Source organism: Physeter macrocephalus, chromosome 15 (genome assembly GCF_002837175.3).
Source record: "Physeter macrocephalus isolate SW-GA chromosome 15, ASM283717v5, whole genome shotgun sequence".
Taxonomy (NCBI): domain Eukaryota; kingdom Metazoa; phylum Chordata; class Mammalia; order Artiodactyla; family Physeteridae; genus Physeter; species Physeter macrocephalus.
Window position 1 is genome coordinate 38,489,721 of NC_041228.1, and position 16,748 is coordinate 38,506,468.

At 44.7% G+C, this 16,748-nt stretch overlaps 1 protein-coding gene across 1 annotated transcript in view; it reads right to left on the reverse strand.

Moving 5' to 3' along the window:
* LAPTM4B (lysosomal protein transmembrane 4 beta) overlaps positions 1-8,929 on the reverse strand; it is a 63,818-nt gene extending 54,889 nt beyond the window's left edge. Inside the window, exon 1 of the mRNA XM_024115904.3 lies at positions 8,605-8,929. Within this exon, the coding sequence (XP_023971672.1) occupies positions 8,605-8,703 (99 nt within the window). The 5' untranslated portion in view covers positions 8,704-8,929. The remainder of the gene's footprint in view (positions 1-8,604) is intronic.
* Positions 8,930-16,748: the final 7,819 nt, after the last annotated feature.

A 16,748-nucleotide genomic window follows, 5' to 3' on the forward strand; every position in this document is an offset into this window, starting at 1 on the left:
AAGATGTCAGCACCTACTCGTACCAAGCGTTATTGCTTCACCATCCCTCACCATGGAACCAACTAGCTATGCAATTTTAGCAGCTCAAAGGTTAATAAAAACACTCAAGCTTATTTTTAATAATAATTTGAAATTATATTTCCTCAAGCAATTTTTGGCGCCTACATATGTCCCTGAGAAATAATTTTCCCTTAGAAGCTGCAGCTGCAAAGAGGCAACTCTAAACCTTTAAAAGTTTGTTAGAACTGGGAATTCCCTCGTGGTCCAACGGTTAGGACTCTGCACTTCCACTGCAGGGGGCACAGGTTCAAATCCCTGGTGTGGGGGGGCGTGGTTTGTTAGGACCAAATGAAGAAGTGTGATCTTTGCTTAATTTTTATTTTGCTTCAAGTAAAAAACCAGTTTACAGCTGTTTAAGAACTCACATCAAGGCTCCAGAAGCTCTATTAAAAGAGCCAAGGGAGCCGGGAGGAAGTGGAGAAAGCAGTGAGTTATGCTGCTAGGGCTCACCCAGTATTTCCACTAGCATCCCTTTATGAACAACAATATATCTGCCACAAAGGGGGTACAGTGGGAAGGGAAAAATGAGTCCTCTTCCTTCATGACAAAGATTCAACGTAAGTTGACAAAACAAATAGATCACACATTTAGTTAACATACACATCACGGTGCAAAACTCATGTTAACCACTTTAACACCTGATGTTTTGTTAGTTCGTTAGACGTATCTAAAGTGGGACCCAGAGAGATTGATATTAATAAACACTGTGATGGCAATCTTTATTTTTTGGTCTTTAAAATGTTCTGATGAGGGAATTCCCTGGCAGTCCAGTGGTTAGGACTCGGCACTCTCACTGCTGAGGGCCTGGGTTCGATCTCTGGTGGAGTAACTAAGATCTCCCAGGCCGCGCGGCATGGCCAAAGAAAAATAGTAAATGGTTCGGATGAACATCTGATAACACGAGATAAAAGTTTAAAAAGGTATTAAATACCACTGAAATCTTCACCAGACAATATTTCATAGAACTTCCCTTGATCCTTTACATTTGGGGGTAGGGAGGCCTATACTTCTAAAAAGGGGTTCATTAGACATCTCTCAAAAATCCAGTATTGCTCTCTGTCCAAATCTGTTCAATTCCTGAATTCAGACGTAGAAAATCTGGATGGCAATGGTATCACTGACTAACTGATCAAAGCTCCCATCCATATTATTTGCATCATTAGCAAATGAGAGACCTGTGCTGGGAAGAACTGACATTGCTACATCTCCTATCCGGAAGGCTGTACCACACCCCGCCTGGTTTCCCAGCCATCTATAAAAGAGCCTGCCCTTTCAATCTTCCTTAAAAACTGCTTTCACCCTATCACACCTGTTCATAATTCTTCAGTGCCTCCCCACTGCCTACAGAATAAAATCCATACTCTTTAGCTTATAATTTCAGTCTTTTACAATCTAATATAGTAGGGAAAACGTTAGGTAGTAAGGATTACAGAAATGTTATGAATTAGCCCCTATTTTGCCCTGGACTTACAGACCAAGTTCAAGAATCTGACAGCTGGATAGAAACTATTAATCTTTTTAAATATTTATTTATTTATTTATTTATTTGGCTGTGTTGGGTCTTCGTTTCTGTGCCAGGGCTTTCTCTAGTTGTGGCGAGCAGGGGCCACTCTTCACCACGGTGTGCGGGCCTCTCACTGTCGCAGCCTCCCTTGTTGCGGAGCACAGGATCCAAACGTGCAGGCTCAGTAGTTGTGGCTCATGGGCCCAGTTGCTCCGTGGCATGTGGGATCTTCCCAGACCAGGGCTCGAACCCGTGTCCCCTGCATTGGCAGGCAGATTCTCAACCACTGCGCCAGCAGGGAACCCCGAAACTATTCATCTTAAAGGAGCATATCACCACCTATCGTGCCTGACCCCAGGGTTGCTTTGAGGTCTCAAAAAGAACAAATGTGAAGTCCACTGAAAACTATCAATCACTCTACAAATGCAAGATGTCGGCTGTACTATCCAGTATTACTATACAGACAAAAATCAATAGTTATTGCACCAGGACTTCTAAGGATACAAACCAGAACCCACCAGGCTTGGGTACACAAGCAAGCTGTGACTTTCAAAGTGAACTAGTTGATTATTTGACAGGTCAGGTCATAAAGCCAATGAGACCAGCTACCCTGAGCTCTTTCATCCTTTATAATCTGATATATGGCCAACTTCCCTATGAATAATGCCTGGCACAAAGAAGCATTCAGTATGTATTTGCTGAATAACTAACCTCCTAAAACACACCTGGATTATAATAAAAAGGATGATGTGCACAAAGGGGGACCTATCCCAGGTGTCAATGACAGATTCTTCCAACTACCAGGACCACTTTTAAAAACACAATAAGAGGGCGTCCCTGGTGGCGCAGTGGTTGAGAGTCCGCCTGCCGATGCAGGGGACGCGGGTTCGTGCCCCGGTCCGGGAAGATCCCAAATGCCGCGGGAGCGGCTGGGCCCGTGAGCCATGGCCGCTGAGCCTGCGCGTCCGGAGCCTGTGCTCCGCAACGGGAGAGGCCGCAGCAGTGAGAGGCCCGCGTACCGCAAAACAAAACAAAACAAAACAAAAAAAACACAATAAGAAAATTACCTGATAAAACGATGAAAGAAACTACAAAGCACAAAGTATGCTTGAGTGTGTAGGGAGAAACTCGGGTCCTGATGGCCAAACATATTGCACAAGAAATGCGGGCTTTAGCATGAAGAGTATAGCAGGCATTTTTTATTGTATTCTTCTGCAAACATTCTTCCTCCTCCTCCTCCCAGTAACCGTCTCTGATGCCTCATCCTCCACTCTCAAGCTGGCGTTTTAAATTAATCCCACCTCCGGCTCACATCTCTCCTAGTCAATAAATAGTCCAAGGGAAGCATATCCCAGACCTAAATTCATCAGTATACTCCAGTCACATAACCCTGGCCTATGTGGCTCAGGGGTGGACAGATAACTTACATTTATCAAATCTGAATGAATCTCAGGACCCAGGACTTAAGTACTGGCTGGCCATTTGTATCCTTAAAGGAAGATAACCTGAAAGGGGAAGGGAGGGGAGAAAGGGGGAAAGGGAGGTGGTGGAAACCACTGCACTTGTTAATTGTGTAAGCCAATTTAAGTTGACTTGAAACACACAGGTCATGAAATACACACATCTCCCTGATAGTAAGCCAACATTTTTTAGGAGTAAGATAACAAGCTCATATTTGTGTTTGAGAAAAATACCTCTGGAAACTGCATTTGTAATGGACTGAAAAAAAATGGATTATTGATGGCAAGGCTAGAAGCAGGGAGACCAGTTATGATTCTATTATAATAGCCAAGTGAGTGCTAATGAGAGCCTAAAGGAGGGAAATGGTAGCAAGAATAAGAACAGGACAGAATAAGGTAATCAGGAGGTTGAGCAAAAATCAATAGGACATGGAGACGGAATAAAGGAAGAGATTCAGATGGCAAGGGGAACAGAGGCAGCTAAACTGGAAAATCTAGATAGAGGGTGAAAGAGATGTGGTGCTCTAAGGACAAAGGACGACCCTGCCGGAAAAAGTTTCAGCGTTACACCCCCTACCGGACTCAATCTCCCTCACCACCATGTTGCGATGGTTACGAAATTCCTGAGCCCACCTGGGCAACTTGGGACCTGTCCCAAATAAGGAAAGCTATATGCCCTGTCCCACTCCCACCCTATAGAAGGAAGGTATATGTGCCTTGACCAATCAGTAAACAAAATTTTCACCTCGGACCATTCCTTTGCTTTCTGGCTATAAAAACTGATCAACAGCACACGTTCGGGCTTGACTCTCCCAGACTATTAGGAAGTTGGCCCGCTCTTCTGGGAGCGACCCTTCCCTCTAACAAATTCTATCTTCTTTACATTCTGCCTTGTGTCTGGAAATTCTTTTCCAACCCGCTTTAGGACCACGACGAGAGACTCGAGTATGTGCAAATTTGGGGAGAAAGTTAATGGATTCAGGCTTAGAATATTAAGTTTTGTTGAAGAAAGAGAGGAAACCTCAGAAGCCTGCATAGCAATCATTCTGCTTTAAGTATTTCTTTCATATCATGAACCCTCTGGAAACCAGGACAAGTCAGCCCTCATTCTCTCTGAAGATGGATAAGCATCTTACTTGTCTTTCTAAAAACATTTGTAGCTATTAAAGGTTATGTGATAAATCAACTTTTTTTTAGGTTTAATGATTAAACTGCCTTTTAAAGTAAACACAAACCTCCACCTCACATCGTAACACAAAACTTAGAGACAGACCGCAGATATAAATATAAAAGCTAAAGCCATAAGGCTTCTGAAGAAAATATAAGAGAATATCTTTACAACTTCAGGGTAGGCAAAGATTCTTAGAACACAGAAAATACTGACCATAAAAGAAAACAATGACAAGTTGAACTTAATTGAAATTAAAAACTCCAGTTCATCAAAATATACCATTAAGAAAATGAGTGGGCAAGCCACACACTGAGAGAAAATATTCACAAGGTATATGTTTAACAAAGGACTGGTATCCAAAATATAGAGAGTTCTTACAAATCAGTAGGAAAAAAAAAGACAAAACCCAATTTTTAAAATGGGTAATCAATAGCACTTCACAAAGGAAGATATATAATTAGCCAAGAAGCAAAGATAAACTGTTCCACCTCATTAGTCCTAAGGGAAACTCAAACTAAAGCCACCAGGAGCTACCACTACACGCCCACTGAACTTCATACACTGATGACTGGAGTGTAAAATGGCAACTTGGAAAACCCCTTGGCACTTTCTTACAAAGTTAAAACACACAACGACCAGCAATTCCACTGCTAGGTATTTATTCAAGAGAAATAAAAACAGATGTCCACAAAGTCTTTTTTGCAAGAATGTTCAGAGCAGACTTATCCATAATAGCCCCCAAATGGAAATAACCCAAATGTCCATCATCTGGCAAATGAATAAACAGACTGTGGTATATTCATACAACAAAATAATACTCAGAAATAAAAAGGTACAATCTATTGATACACTCCAAAACCATGAATGAATCCAAGACATTATGCTAAGTTAAAGAAACCCAATACAAAAGAATACATACAGTATAATTCCATTTATATGAATAGGCAAAACTCACCTATGGGGTCGGGGTGTCTGTGGAATGGTATACTAGAAGAGGCACAAGGGAACTTTCTGGGGCTTTGGAAATGTTCTCTAAGGGTGTGGGTTACAAAGGTGCATGCATTGGTCATGTCAATGAACTGTACACCTAATATCTGTGATTTTCACCATACGTAAATTATGCCTCAATATAAAAAAGGAAAACTTAAAACAAAGCAAAACAAACAGATCTCCAATACAAATACCTGAAATCAATATGCTTAATTTTTTTACTGGATTGAAGGAAACCTTTATAATTCCAAGGCAAAAACAAAACACACACTCAACTTTTAAAAGGTTAAACTGTGGAAACAGCACAGACCAAAACATCACTCAAACCACAAGCCAATCTTAAGTAAATCACCTAAGCTCTCTTAGCCTCAGTTTTCATCTATGAAACGGGAATAAAAAAATCTACCTCACCAAGACATAAAAATTAAGCTTATGCAAAGCACTGCAGAGAGGGGACTTCCTGGCAGTCCAATGGTTAAGACTCCGTCTGCACTTCCACTGCAGGGGGCGTGGGTTTGATCCCTGGTCGGGGAACCAAGATCCCACATGCGGCGCCACGCGGCCAAAAATTTTAAAAAGTTTTTAAAAATAAAATTTAAAAAAAAGCATTGTAGAGAAAAGTGTTGCCTGCTATTCCAGTTCTACAAGGATCAAGCCATTAGCCACTGTAGTCACCCACTGACTGTGGGCCTGAGGGGAATTCAGGAGGAGACAAACAGGAAGCAGTCTGTGCTTTGGACGCCTGCCCCAAGATAGTGAAGATACATATCTAAGGAAAAATTTCAATGACCCCAGATTCTTGCATCTTCCCATACATAGAAAAGCACTAAAATCAGCAACCTGAGATGCCTGTTCTTTGTGATTAATAGTCACCTTTTGATTTCGACTACAGGTTCTTTCACAGCAAAAAATTCATATATCCTGGCTCCTCCCTTACCTCTTCAGAACGGTTTCTCAGAGTTGAGAGGCTGTCTTCTCTTACGTTGTTCGTTTTGGTTTTTTTCAAGTCAAGATATCTAGGGAATTCCCTGGAGGTCCAGTGGTTAGGACTCTGCGCTTTCACTGCCGACGGTGCAGGTTTGACCCCTGGCCGGGGAACTAAGATCCCACAAGCTGTGGGATGCGGCCAAAAAAAAAAAAAAAAAAAAAAAAAGATATCTAGTATAGTCCCTGGAACACAGGACCTTAGTAAATGGTCATGGTAGGAAACTATTAGAAAATGTGTAAAAAAAGATCCACCTTACCTATCCTTTCTAGTGGACTCTTTTTTGAATATCTATCTATACTCCTACCCTTTTTTTTTCCTGAAAACTCTCCCCCTTTCTGATAAGTAACCCCATCCCATCCAGATGGCTGGTGGAGTGAGGGGGTAAGGTAAGGAGGAAGAGATGCCTTATTCTTTGGCTCCTTCATCTTAAAAACGTTCATGTTAATCAATGTTTTGGATAACCAAATTATATTTAAAGGTATGAGGGAAACTCAATTTTTTTAAAGAAAAGTTTAAATTGTTTTGTGAAATGCAAAAGACTTATAAAGATAACCAGCAGGTTTCCCATATATTAGGTTTACCTAAAGTGGCATTCTTATTCACATTTGCTGGAAAGCTTTCTAATTATCTTTCAAAAAGCCATATATTTCCAAATGCTAAAATATGCACACCAATAACTACTTTCCCCAAAGAGCATGCTGCAGCCATAGACAGAGCATGTGAGTGGTCTCCTTTTATCACACCAATACTGTTTAGTTGGATTACAGCCAACAGCAGGGCTCAAAGTAGATTTATCTTTCCTGTAGATCATGTAGTCCATTTGCCTAATGCAGTGCCCTAGATTTTACAAATTACATTCACTGATGTACTTGCAAGTCTGCAGATTTAAACATTTTCAAGGACACAAGACATGTGTATAAAATTGTCTGTCTTGATCATCAATAAAAGCACTATTTCGAGGCCACCCACTATCCTTCTGCTGTAATTTTAAATTTCTGTATAGATTTCTTTGCTTTTAGCAAAATCAGGGTTGAGCCAATACGCAGATGTTCTATCTGCATTCACACCGCACAGTAAGAACCCACACATACCAAAGATCTGTTTGAAAGCTTTTAAGGCCAAATATTTCTATTGTGTGGCCTGTGATAGGCACAGACTAAAGGAAACTCGAAATTATAAATAGCACAGAGAACACCATGTGGGGCGGGGCGATGTTTTGCTTAAAATGACACAACAAACGAGTTCACAATTCGACAAAATGTCCATATATATCAAAAAACTGAATTATGAACCGACCAAAAAACTATGATGACTAAGAAGAAAAGAATTTATTCCCACCAAAAAGTTCTACATGCCATCTTACTACCACTTTTAAGGTGTTTCCTCATGATGGCAGAGATATTCACTGCAAAAAGGCTCGGGTCTAACTCCCTCCATCATGATGTGACCAAAACCGAAATGCAGTGGAATCCGACTCAGTGTTAGTGCAGTCTTCGGGGGGCCAACAACCAACCTGGAGCTGGCACAGGGCAAGACTCCATCAGGTTTCCTCATTGCCCCTGATAATCACTGCTCCCCATACAAATAAGATCTTAAAAGCTCCAACCTAAAGACAAACCAGATTTGCCTCCTCCGGTGTCGGCTAAGAAGGTACAGGGATCATCTGTAAAGGGGCAGGAAAGCAAGTGGGTGTAAAATGGCTGCCCCGGGCAGATTGAAACACCAATAAATCACAAGCAAATCCCTTCCTAGAGTAAGGGCTTTACAACAAATGTATGGGTAAAGAGCCCCCAACCATTTCCACTCTGGATGTGAAGGTGCGCAGGAGACTGGACACCAAACCCGAGGCCAGATGCGGGCAGGGAGAATAGGCACGCGGGCCCGCAACCCGGGACGACAACTGGGGGTGGTAGCACGAGGTGCCCGATCACCGCCTCGACGTTTGTCGGGACCCGTCGAAACACAAAGCCCAGCGGGTGCTGCTAAGAAGAAAGGAAAGGAAAGCACGTGCTCCGCAGACCGGATCGGAGTTCTCTGACCACCGAGTGCACTTTCACCGGAAACCGCAGAGCTCCCAGTGGCCGAGCCGGCTCCCAGCTGAGGGCTTTCCGGCGCCCCCTGCTCTGGGCGCCCCCTGCCTTCCCGCACCCCCGAAACGCCCCGAACTCTCGGCCCTGACTGCACCCCTCGCCACAGGTTGGCTGAGCCCGGGGCATCGCTGACCCGCTCGCCCAGAGAATTAAGTTTCTAATAATATAACTTTAGGCGGATTAGCGCTGGCATCACCCAACCCCGAAGCCGCACCAGGAACCAACTAGAGGGCGTGAAAAGCGAGGCGGGGGCGTGGGCCGGGGTCCCGGCGAGGTGCGGGGCGCCCGCTCTCCTCCCTGGCAGGTGCGCCCCGGGGCTCGCCAAGGCCCGCCGCGCTCACCAGGTACCAGACGCCGAGCAGGATGGTGCCGGTGCGGACATGGCAGCACAGGCAGCAGCTGTTGGAGTAGAACCGCGTCCAGGGGGCCACCATCTTCATCGCTCGGTCCGCCGGCGCAGTGGCGCGAGCGCGCGCCCAACTTTGCAGGAGCTTCAGCCGCGTTGGTCCGGGCCCGCCGCGCGGCTACTGCCGGCTCCTCGGCCACTCCCGCTCGCGCTCCCAGTCCCGCTCGCCGCCCTCCGGCCCTTGCTCCGCGCCTCCCTCGAGAGCTCGGAGCGGCTGCCTTGGCCGGACCCCACGCTCTGAAGGCTGCGGGAGAAGGAGGAGGAGCAGGAGGGGGCGGAGCGGCTCGCGGACCACGTGACGGGCTCCTGGGCCCCGTGATGTCACCGCGGGCTTCGGCCAGCGGCTGGCGCCGCCGGCCCATTGTAAATAGATAAATCATCTTGCACTCTCGGCCGGGCCCGGAGTCGGCCCCCAGTGGAGTTCCTCTTTCATTTGGTCATTTGTGTAACTCTGTCATGGATTCGAGATTCTTTTACAGTCTAGTTGGTTGTGGAGTTTTTTTCTCCTTCCACTTGTATCTTACAGATAATCTGTAGGTGCCATCACTGTTATCTACTTTTTTTTTTTTTTTTTTTTTTTTTTTGCGGTACGTGGGCCTTTCACTGTTGTGGCCTCTCCCGTTGCGGAACACAGGCTCCGGACGCGCAGGCTCAGCGGCCATGGCTCACGGGCCCAGCCGCTCCGCGGCATGTGGGATCTTCCCGGACCGGGGCACGAACCCCCGTCCCCTGAATCGGCAGGCGGACTCTCAACCACTGCGCCACCAGGGAAGCCCCATCACTGGTATCTTGTAGACTGGATGGAGGGGGGAAAACGGTAGGGGTGATTCCAGTCAACTGCAGTGCTTTGAAACACTGCTGAAGCTGCCAAGAGCAATTTGTCTCTGCTTCCCAGCTCAATTACTGTGGTAGTAATCTTTCCCAGAAAATAGGCTGCGTGTCAAGGACATCCTTGCTGTGCTTCAGGTAGCATTTTTAGTCATAACTGCAGCTCTAAACAATCATCAAGCCAATTACTGCCAAACGGTCTCTGTGTAAGTGAATAAGGTAAGGAGTCCTGGGAAAAACAGAACCAGGCATGGCTTTCTTGACATAAGAGAAGCCAGTTTTGGCCTAAGACATTTTGTGATCTAAGACTGACCACAGTGCTTGTCCTTGAACAGGCCTCAGCAATAATGATCTTAAGGGAACACAAGAACAAACTGTTATCAGGCAAGAGAAGTAACAATAGCAAAGATAAATCAGTTGTAGGACTTCCCTGGTGGCACAGTGGTTAAGAATCTGCCTGCCAATGCAGGGGACACGGGTTTGGGAAGATCCCACACGCTGCGGAGCAACTAAGCCCGTGCGCCACAAGTACTGAGCCTGCGCTCTAGAGCCCGGGAGCCACAACTACTGAACCCACGTGCCACAACTCCTGAAGCCCACACGCCTAGAGCCGGTGCTCCACAAGAGAAGCCACCACAATGACAAGCCTGCACACTGCAACGAAGACTAGCCCCCGCTCGCCGCAACTAGAGAAAGCCTGCGTGCAGCAACAAAGACCCAACACAGCCAAAAATAAATAAATAAACAAATAAATAATAAAAATAAATTTCTAAAAAAAAGAAGATAAATCGGTTGTAAAGACTCCCAGTTCTGTTTCAATGGTAAAGATTAACCTGAAGCACTTTCTTAAGCTGTTTTGCAGAATTAAAAACCCGCCTCGAGCACTCAACCACCCTCTAAGGGATGATGATGTCGACATTTTCTGACCCTCAGGACTTCAATCAACTAAAGCTTGGACTCTGTGACCGCCAAGCTGCTTCATGACTATGCATGTACCCTTAGCTTAAAATTTCCCCAATTTTGCTATTGGGAAGACGCTGCTTTGGGGAAGATTCCCCAGTGCTCTCCTTACTTGCTGCAAGTAATAAATCCTTCCTTTTCCTGGTCTTTGTTTTGGTTGTGTCTTTTAGCTCCACACCCACCAAGAGGCGAGGCGAACGCAGTTTTTTGGGTAACATCTGCAAGACCAAACACAGAGTGTTAAGAGATAGTGAGAGATAGGACTCCAGTTTGGGGTTATTTCCTCCCATTTAGTGTTTGGTCTGGAAGAGCCCTTGTCCTAGGTTAGCCTCTAGTAATCACTGTGTAAGCCAAGCATCTCAGTTAAGCACTCAAGATTTTTTTAAAATAAATTATTTTATTATTTTATTTATTTGGGCTGCCTTGGGTCTTTGTTGCTGCACGCGGGCTTTTCTCTGGTTGTGGCAAGCGGGGGCTACTCTTTGTTGCAGTGTGTGGCTTCTCATTGTGGTGGCTTCTTTTGTTGCAGAGCACGGGCTCTAGGCATGCGGGCTTCAGGAGTTGTGGCACGTGGGGTCAGTAGTTGTGTCTCGTGGGCTCTACAGCACAGGCTCAGTAGTTGCAGCACACAGGATTAGTTGCTCCGCGGCATGTGGGATCTTCCCAGACCAGGGCTCGAACCCGTATCCCCTGCATTGGCAGGCGGATTCTTAACCACTGTGCCACCAGGGAAGCCCCGGTAAGCTCTCTGAAATACAAGATTCCCTTGAATCAATGAGTCATTTGCCTAATGAATCTGCAATTCTGGTGGGGAAGGCGAAGTGGGAGGTAACTATGGGAACTTGCTGGGAGTTGGAACTTGGAATGTAGTACTCCCCATCCTGATTCTCTATTTCCGTTCCTTCTCAAGCGCTAATGCTTGTCTTAGAGCCGGTTCGAAGTGGCTATGAGCATGATTAAATATTAAATGGAAGATCCCAAACAGAAAATTATCTCTAATGTGGAAGAAAACAGAACGTTGTAGTGAGAAAACAAAACAAAACAAAGAAAACCCTGAGATTTTCTTGTTTGGTATTTCTGATGAACTCCCACAGTGATGTTGTTACTGGACTGAATTTGGGGTCAGCTTACCCACTGCACAGCAAAGCCAATGTACCGACACTGGATGGTGGTGAAGGAAAGTACAGCATTTATTGGAGGCACCAAGCAAAGAGTATAGGCAGCTCATGTTCAAAAGTCCCAAACTCCCCAATGGCTTTCAGGGAAGGGTGTTTAAAGGCAACATTTGGGATGAGGGGTGGGGGGAGCATGACCTTCTTCTGATTGGTTGGCGGTGAGGTAAGAGGGTGATGTTTCAGGAATATTTATCAGCTGGGGTCTAGTTAATCACTATCCTCCATCTGGGGTGGGGAGGTGTGTCTTAGTTTCTGCATAACACCTCAAAGATTTGTGTCAGATTGTTATGGATATCCCTTGAGGGGGAGCTGGGATTCTGTTTCATCACTGAACTATTATTACTTTTCTTGCTGAACTACTTTTCCCTTGTTTCTGCAATCCCTCACTTCCCTAATTGGTAAGTGCTTGTGCCTGCTCTTTGGAACTCAGGGAAGGCCTAGGAGACCTTTTCTACAAACAAGAAACGGGGGACATGGAGGGGTTTTTGTACACGGGAGGGCCTCACAGGGTCCTACTCAGTTTCGGTGTTCATTATTATTTCTGATTAAGGGCCCGTGCCTGGCATCTCTGGGGATGACTCTGGGGTCCCTTGACATCCTTGTTAAAGCTACACAATAAGAATGTTACAGCTTTACAGGCTTGTAAAGCTAACCAGTCTTGCACTTAAACAGCCTTATCTCACATTCCTCTTCCTTCCTATGTCCAACCAGTTTTTCTCTTGCTCCAAATCTGAAATGAAACTTTGACAATTACTCTGTAATAATCTAACTTGAGGGCTTCTCAAATCTCTTCTTTTCTAGGACAAATTGTATTTCAATCCATCTGTTGGAGATCCAAATTACCCAATGTTACTTTGAGTGGTGAGTGTTTGTAAGACATACAGACATAAAGGCTACAAACATTAGAACATTCTGCTCCCAGAGCTATTGTCTAGCTTAGTGCACAAGTCACTGTGATGTTGTTAGTCAGAAGCATGCCAAGTATCCGTACACGTACAAACAAAATGCAATGGGAAAACGGAGGGATTGATTACATTATAACTGTGGGAAGTTAGCGTTTTGGTTGGGCCTTGTGAAGGGTGAATAGAACGTAGACCAGGAAAGGTGAAGGAAGAGACACTTTTTAAAAAAAAAATTATTTTATTGAAGTATAGTTGATTTACAATGTTGTGTTAATGTCTGCTGTACAGCAAAGTGAGTCAGTGACACTTATATATACATCCTTTTTCATATTCTTTTCCATTATGGTTCATCACAGGATATTGAATATAGTTCCCTGTGCTATACAGTAGGGCCTTGTTGTTTATCCATTCTACATATGATAGTTTGCAAGGGACACTTGCTCTGCAAGTTGTATAGAGCCAGACAGTCCTTTGGGGGAGGGAAGGTCTCACTTGAACTACCTCCATGACCTCAGCAAGCAGCTGTCTCAGGAGAGACTTCAGTACCCCTCTTAAAGCTGAGAATTCAAAGAGCTACTATTTAACTCTCCTGGAAAGGAAGAAGGGGGCTCGACACGTTCCCTAAACACGTTGGAAGGGGAATCCACATGTCTATGCCAGAGGGAGCTGTGGAATGTCTTCTTCAATAATGGAAGTACTGCTCTCCTAGGTGAAACCAAAGACAACTTCATAGGTCTCCTCATGCACTCTCCACATAAACCAGGGACCCATTCATTCATTCATTCATTCACTCATTTCATGAGCGGGAACTTATCGAGTACCTTCTTGGAGCTAAGTGTGGCTGCCACCTCAGAAAATGAAATAGTCTCTGTCTATAAGGAGCTCACAGTTTAATGAGGGAGACAGAAAAAGAAATAGAAAAACATAATAGCAAGATAAGTGCTAAGATATGTGTAGCACGGAGCGCTATGAGAACCCCAGATCTCAGCTTTGGAAAGGTCAGGGAGGACTTCCCAGAGGTAGTGACAGCTAAATTCAGAATTATAAGATAAGTTGGAGTTAGCCAGGGAGAGAGACAGAGGACCACCCTGGGCAGGATATGCAAGCGCCTAGTGGCTGGCGAGCTCCCAAGTTTAGAAGCAGCAAGTAGTACAATAGCTGGGGCTTAACATTTGGAGGGAAAGGAGGAAGAAGAGAGATGGGGCTAAGGAAGTTTTAGGGGTGTCAATTTAGGTAGGGGAGGTAACAGAAGATGCAAAGCTTTTCATGCCATGTTCCACCGAGGTTTGGAGTATATTTCCTTAGGGAACTTCTGAACCACGGAGGGTTTCATAAATATTAAACCCATATGACGAAAAATTGATGTCACGAGCTTAAAGTACATACAAATGAGATAGGCAGGACCCACTACCTAACTTGTGGGTCAAGTGCAAACTGAAAATGTGGTGCCTCTTGTTTAAAGGGTATTAAGAATTTCAAGATGGCTACAGTGGAACCTTAAACCATGCGTGGGCCCTTTAAAGTGTGGGACCCTGTGCTACTGCCCGGGTCACACACCCATGAAGCTGGCCCTGGAGATAGGTCCCATATTTCTCTCAGAAATTAAAAACCAAACTAAACAACAGCAAAAAAAAAACCCAAAACGGTGAGAGCTGTCTCTTGTTTCTGTCAAATGACAAAGAAGTGCTTCATGGAGGCTGTGATTAATGCCAATTTTATAGGAGTGTATGGAAGCAAATGTGGATGCCAGATGATTCATTAAAGAATCTGGATCTTGTCCCAGTCAGGGGTCAGGACTGTGAAGGTCAGAATGTGAAGCTGGCTCCAGCCCTGAATTGTAGCCAAGGTGGAAGTCAAAAATCGTGATTGACATGCTCTGAGATCCATGTAATGAATCATACATTTATTAAAGCACACATTTGGGGTTTGGTCAGCTTCTGGACTGGGGGTTGGGAGAAAGAGAGACTAAGACACAATCCTTGCCTCCGAGAAACTCATAAAGTAATGAGAGAGACAAGGTGGAAAGAGAGACACATTAGTGGTGGGTAGTGTAGCTAACAACAGAGCACAGTATTGTGATCAATAGTGATATTAACGTGGCACGTTATACAGTTTATCAATGTTTAACGATTTGGAGTGCAATCGAATGCATCTGTACCCATCAGAGCTCAGTCAGGAAAACAGAAGCCATTCTAGACATTTTACACAGAGGGAAAGTAGTCAGGGAATTGGTTGCCATAATAATATATTTCACAAGTGCTATCTTGACCCAGTTTTGAAGCCATGGCTGAAAACTCTCAATTCATCTTCTCTCAATTGCTAAGCCCCCACCCAAACTACTTGCCTTATCAGGCTCTAACATGCCTGTGTTACAATACGCACGTACCCAAGGCCAGAGGCCCCAGATACCTAACACCCAGGGTGGTGCTTTCTTCCTTAGGTCCACAGAGTTATTCAAAATACCCAAGCCCCAGGAAGCCCTCGAGACCTTGAACCTCACCCTGCCTGCCATACATAAGCCACCTCCTACAGTTGAGCTTGCTGTTACCCTGTCCCCAGGTGGTCCTGCCTGGATCTCTTCTCTCCTCTGGAGCTTTACTTAACAGAATTCTGCCTATCATCTCGCTGAGTTTCATTGTGTTACGTCCCACCAGTGAAAGAAACCTTACATCTTATATCACAGTTGCACCCACATGAGAAGGCAGACAAAAGACAGTGAGGCAACACAGATATTGGCAAAAATAGGAAGGAAGCTGCCATCACCTCCTGGCTAGAGCTGGGACCATGGTGGGAAGGGTGGAGAGACACAGGTGACACAGATGCCTTTAGCCGGGCTGCCGCTGGTGGAAATGCCTCCCAAAGCAGAGAGAGAAGAGGACTGCCTTGGCCTCTCCCCTCCTGCCGTCCTCCAGGCTTCTGCCAGAGCTTTCCACTGACCTGAACTCCCGGAAACCAGCTGACAAGGAGTCTGGGAGACATACTTTCCTGCTTATGAAAACAGCAGGGGGTACTCCGTGTTCACAGCAGCATTATTCACAAAAGGGGGAAGCAACCCAAGTGGTGTCCATTGAGATGAATGGATAAACAGAATGGGAGATATATAGATATATATATATATATATATATATATTCCATTACATATGTATAATGGAATATTATTCAGCCTTAAAAAGGAAGGAAGGGACTTCCCTGATGGTCCAGTGGTAAAGAATCCGCTTTACAATGCAGGGGGCCCGGGTTCCATCCCTGGTCAGGGAAGTAGATCCCGCGTGCCGTGGGGCAACTAAGCCCGCACGCCGCAAGTACTGAGCTCGCCTGCCTCAACTAGAGAGCCTGCCTGCCGCAAACTACAGAGCCCACGTGCCCTGGAGCTGGCGCACCACAACTAGAGAGAGAGAACCCGCACGCCACAGCTAGAGAGAAGCCTGCGTGCCGCAACGAAGAGACTGCGCTGCAACCAAGACCCGATGCAGCCAAAAATAAATAAAATAAATAATAAATAAATCTTTAAAAAAAAAAAAAAGGAAGGAAATCATGTCATGTGCTACAACACGGGTGAAACTTGAAGACCTTATACTAAGCAAAATAGGCTAGTCACAAAAAAAAAGCAAACACTGTCAAACTCATAGAAACAGACGTAGAATGGTGGCTGGGGGGAGAAGGAAATGGGGAGATGTTTTTCACGGGTAGAGAATTTCAGATTTGCAAGATGAAAAAGTTCGGGAGATCCGTTTCACAATAATGTGAATAGACTTAACACTGCTGTACTATACACTTAACAATGGTTAAGATAGTAGATTTTGTGTTATGTGTTTTTGCCCATAATAAAAAACGTTTTTTCAAGGAATGAAATTCTGATACCTGCTACAGCATGGATGAACCTGGAAAATGTTAGGCTAAGTGAAATAAACCTGTCTTAAAAGGACAAATGTTGTATGATTCCGCTTAAGTGAGGTATCAAGAGTAGGCAAATTCTTAGAGATGGAGAGTAGAATAGAGGTTACCAGAGGTTACAGGGAGATGGGGAGCTAGTGTTTAATGGGTACAGACTTTTTTTTTTTTTTGTACCCATAAGCTAAATGCCTGGCCTTTTATTTATTTATTTATTTTAACGTCTTTATTGGAGTATAATTGCTTTACAATGGTGTGTTAGTTTCTGCTTTACAACAAAGTGAATCAGTTATACATACACATATGTTCCCATATCTCTTCCC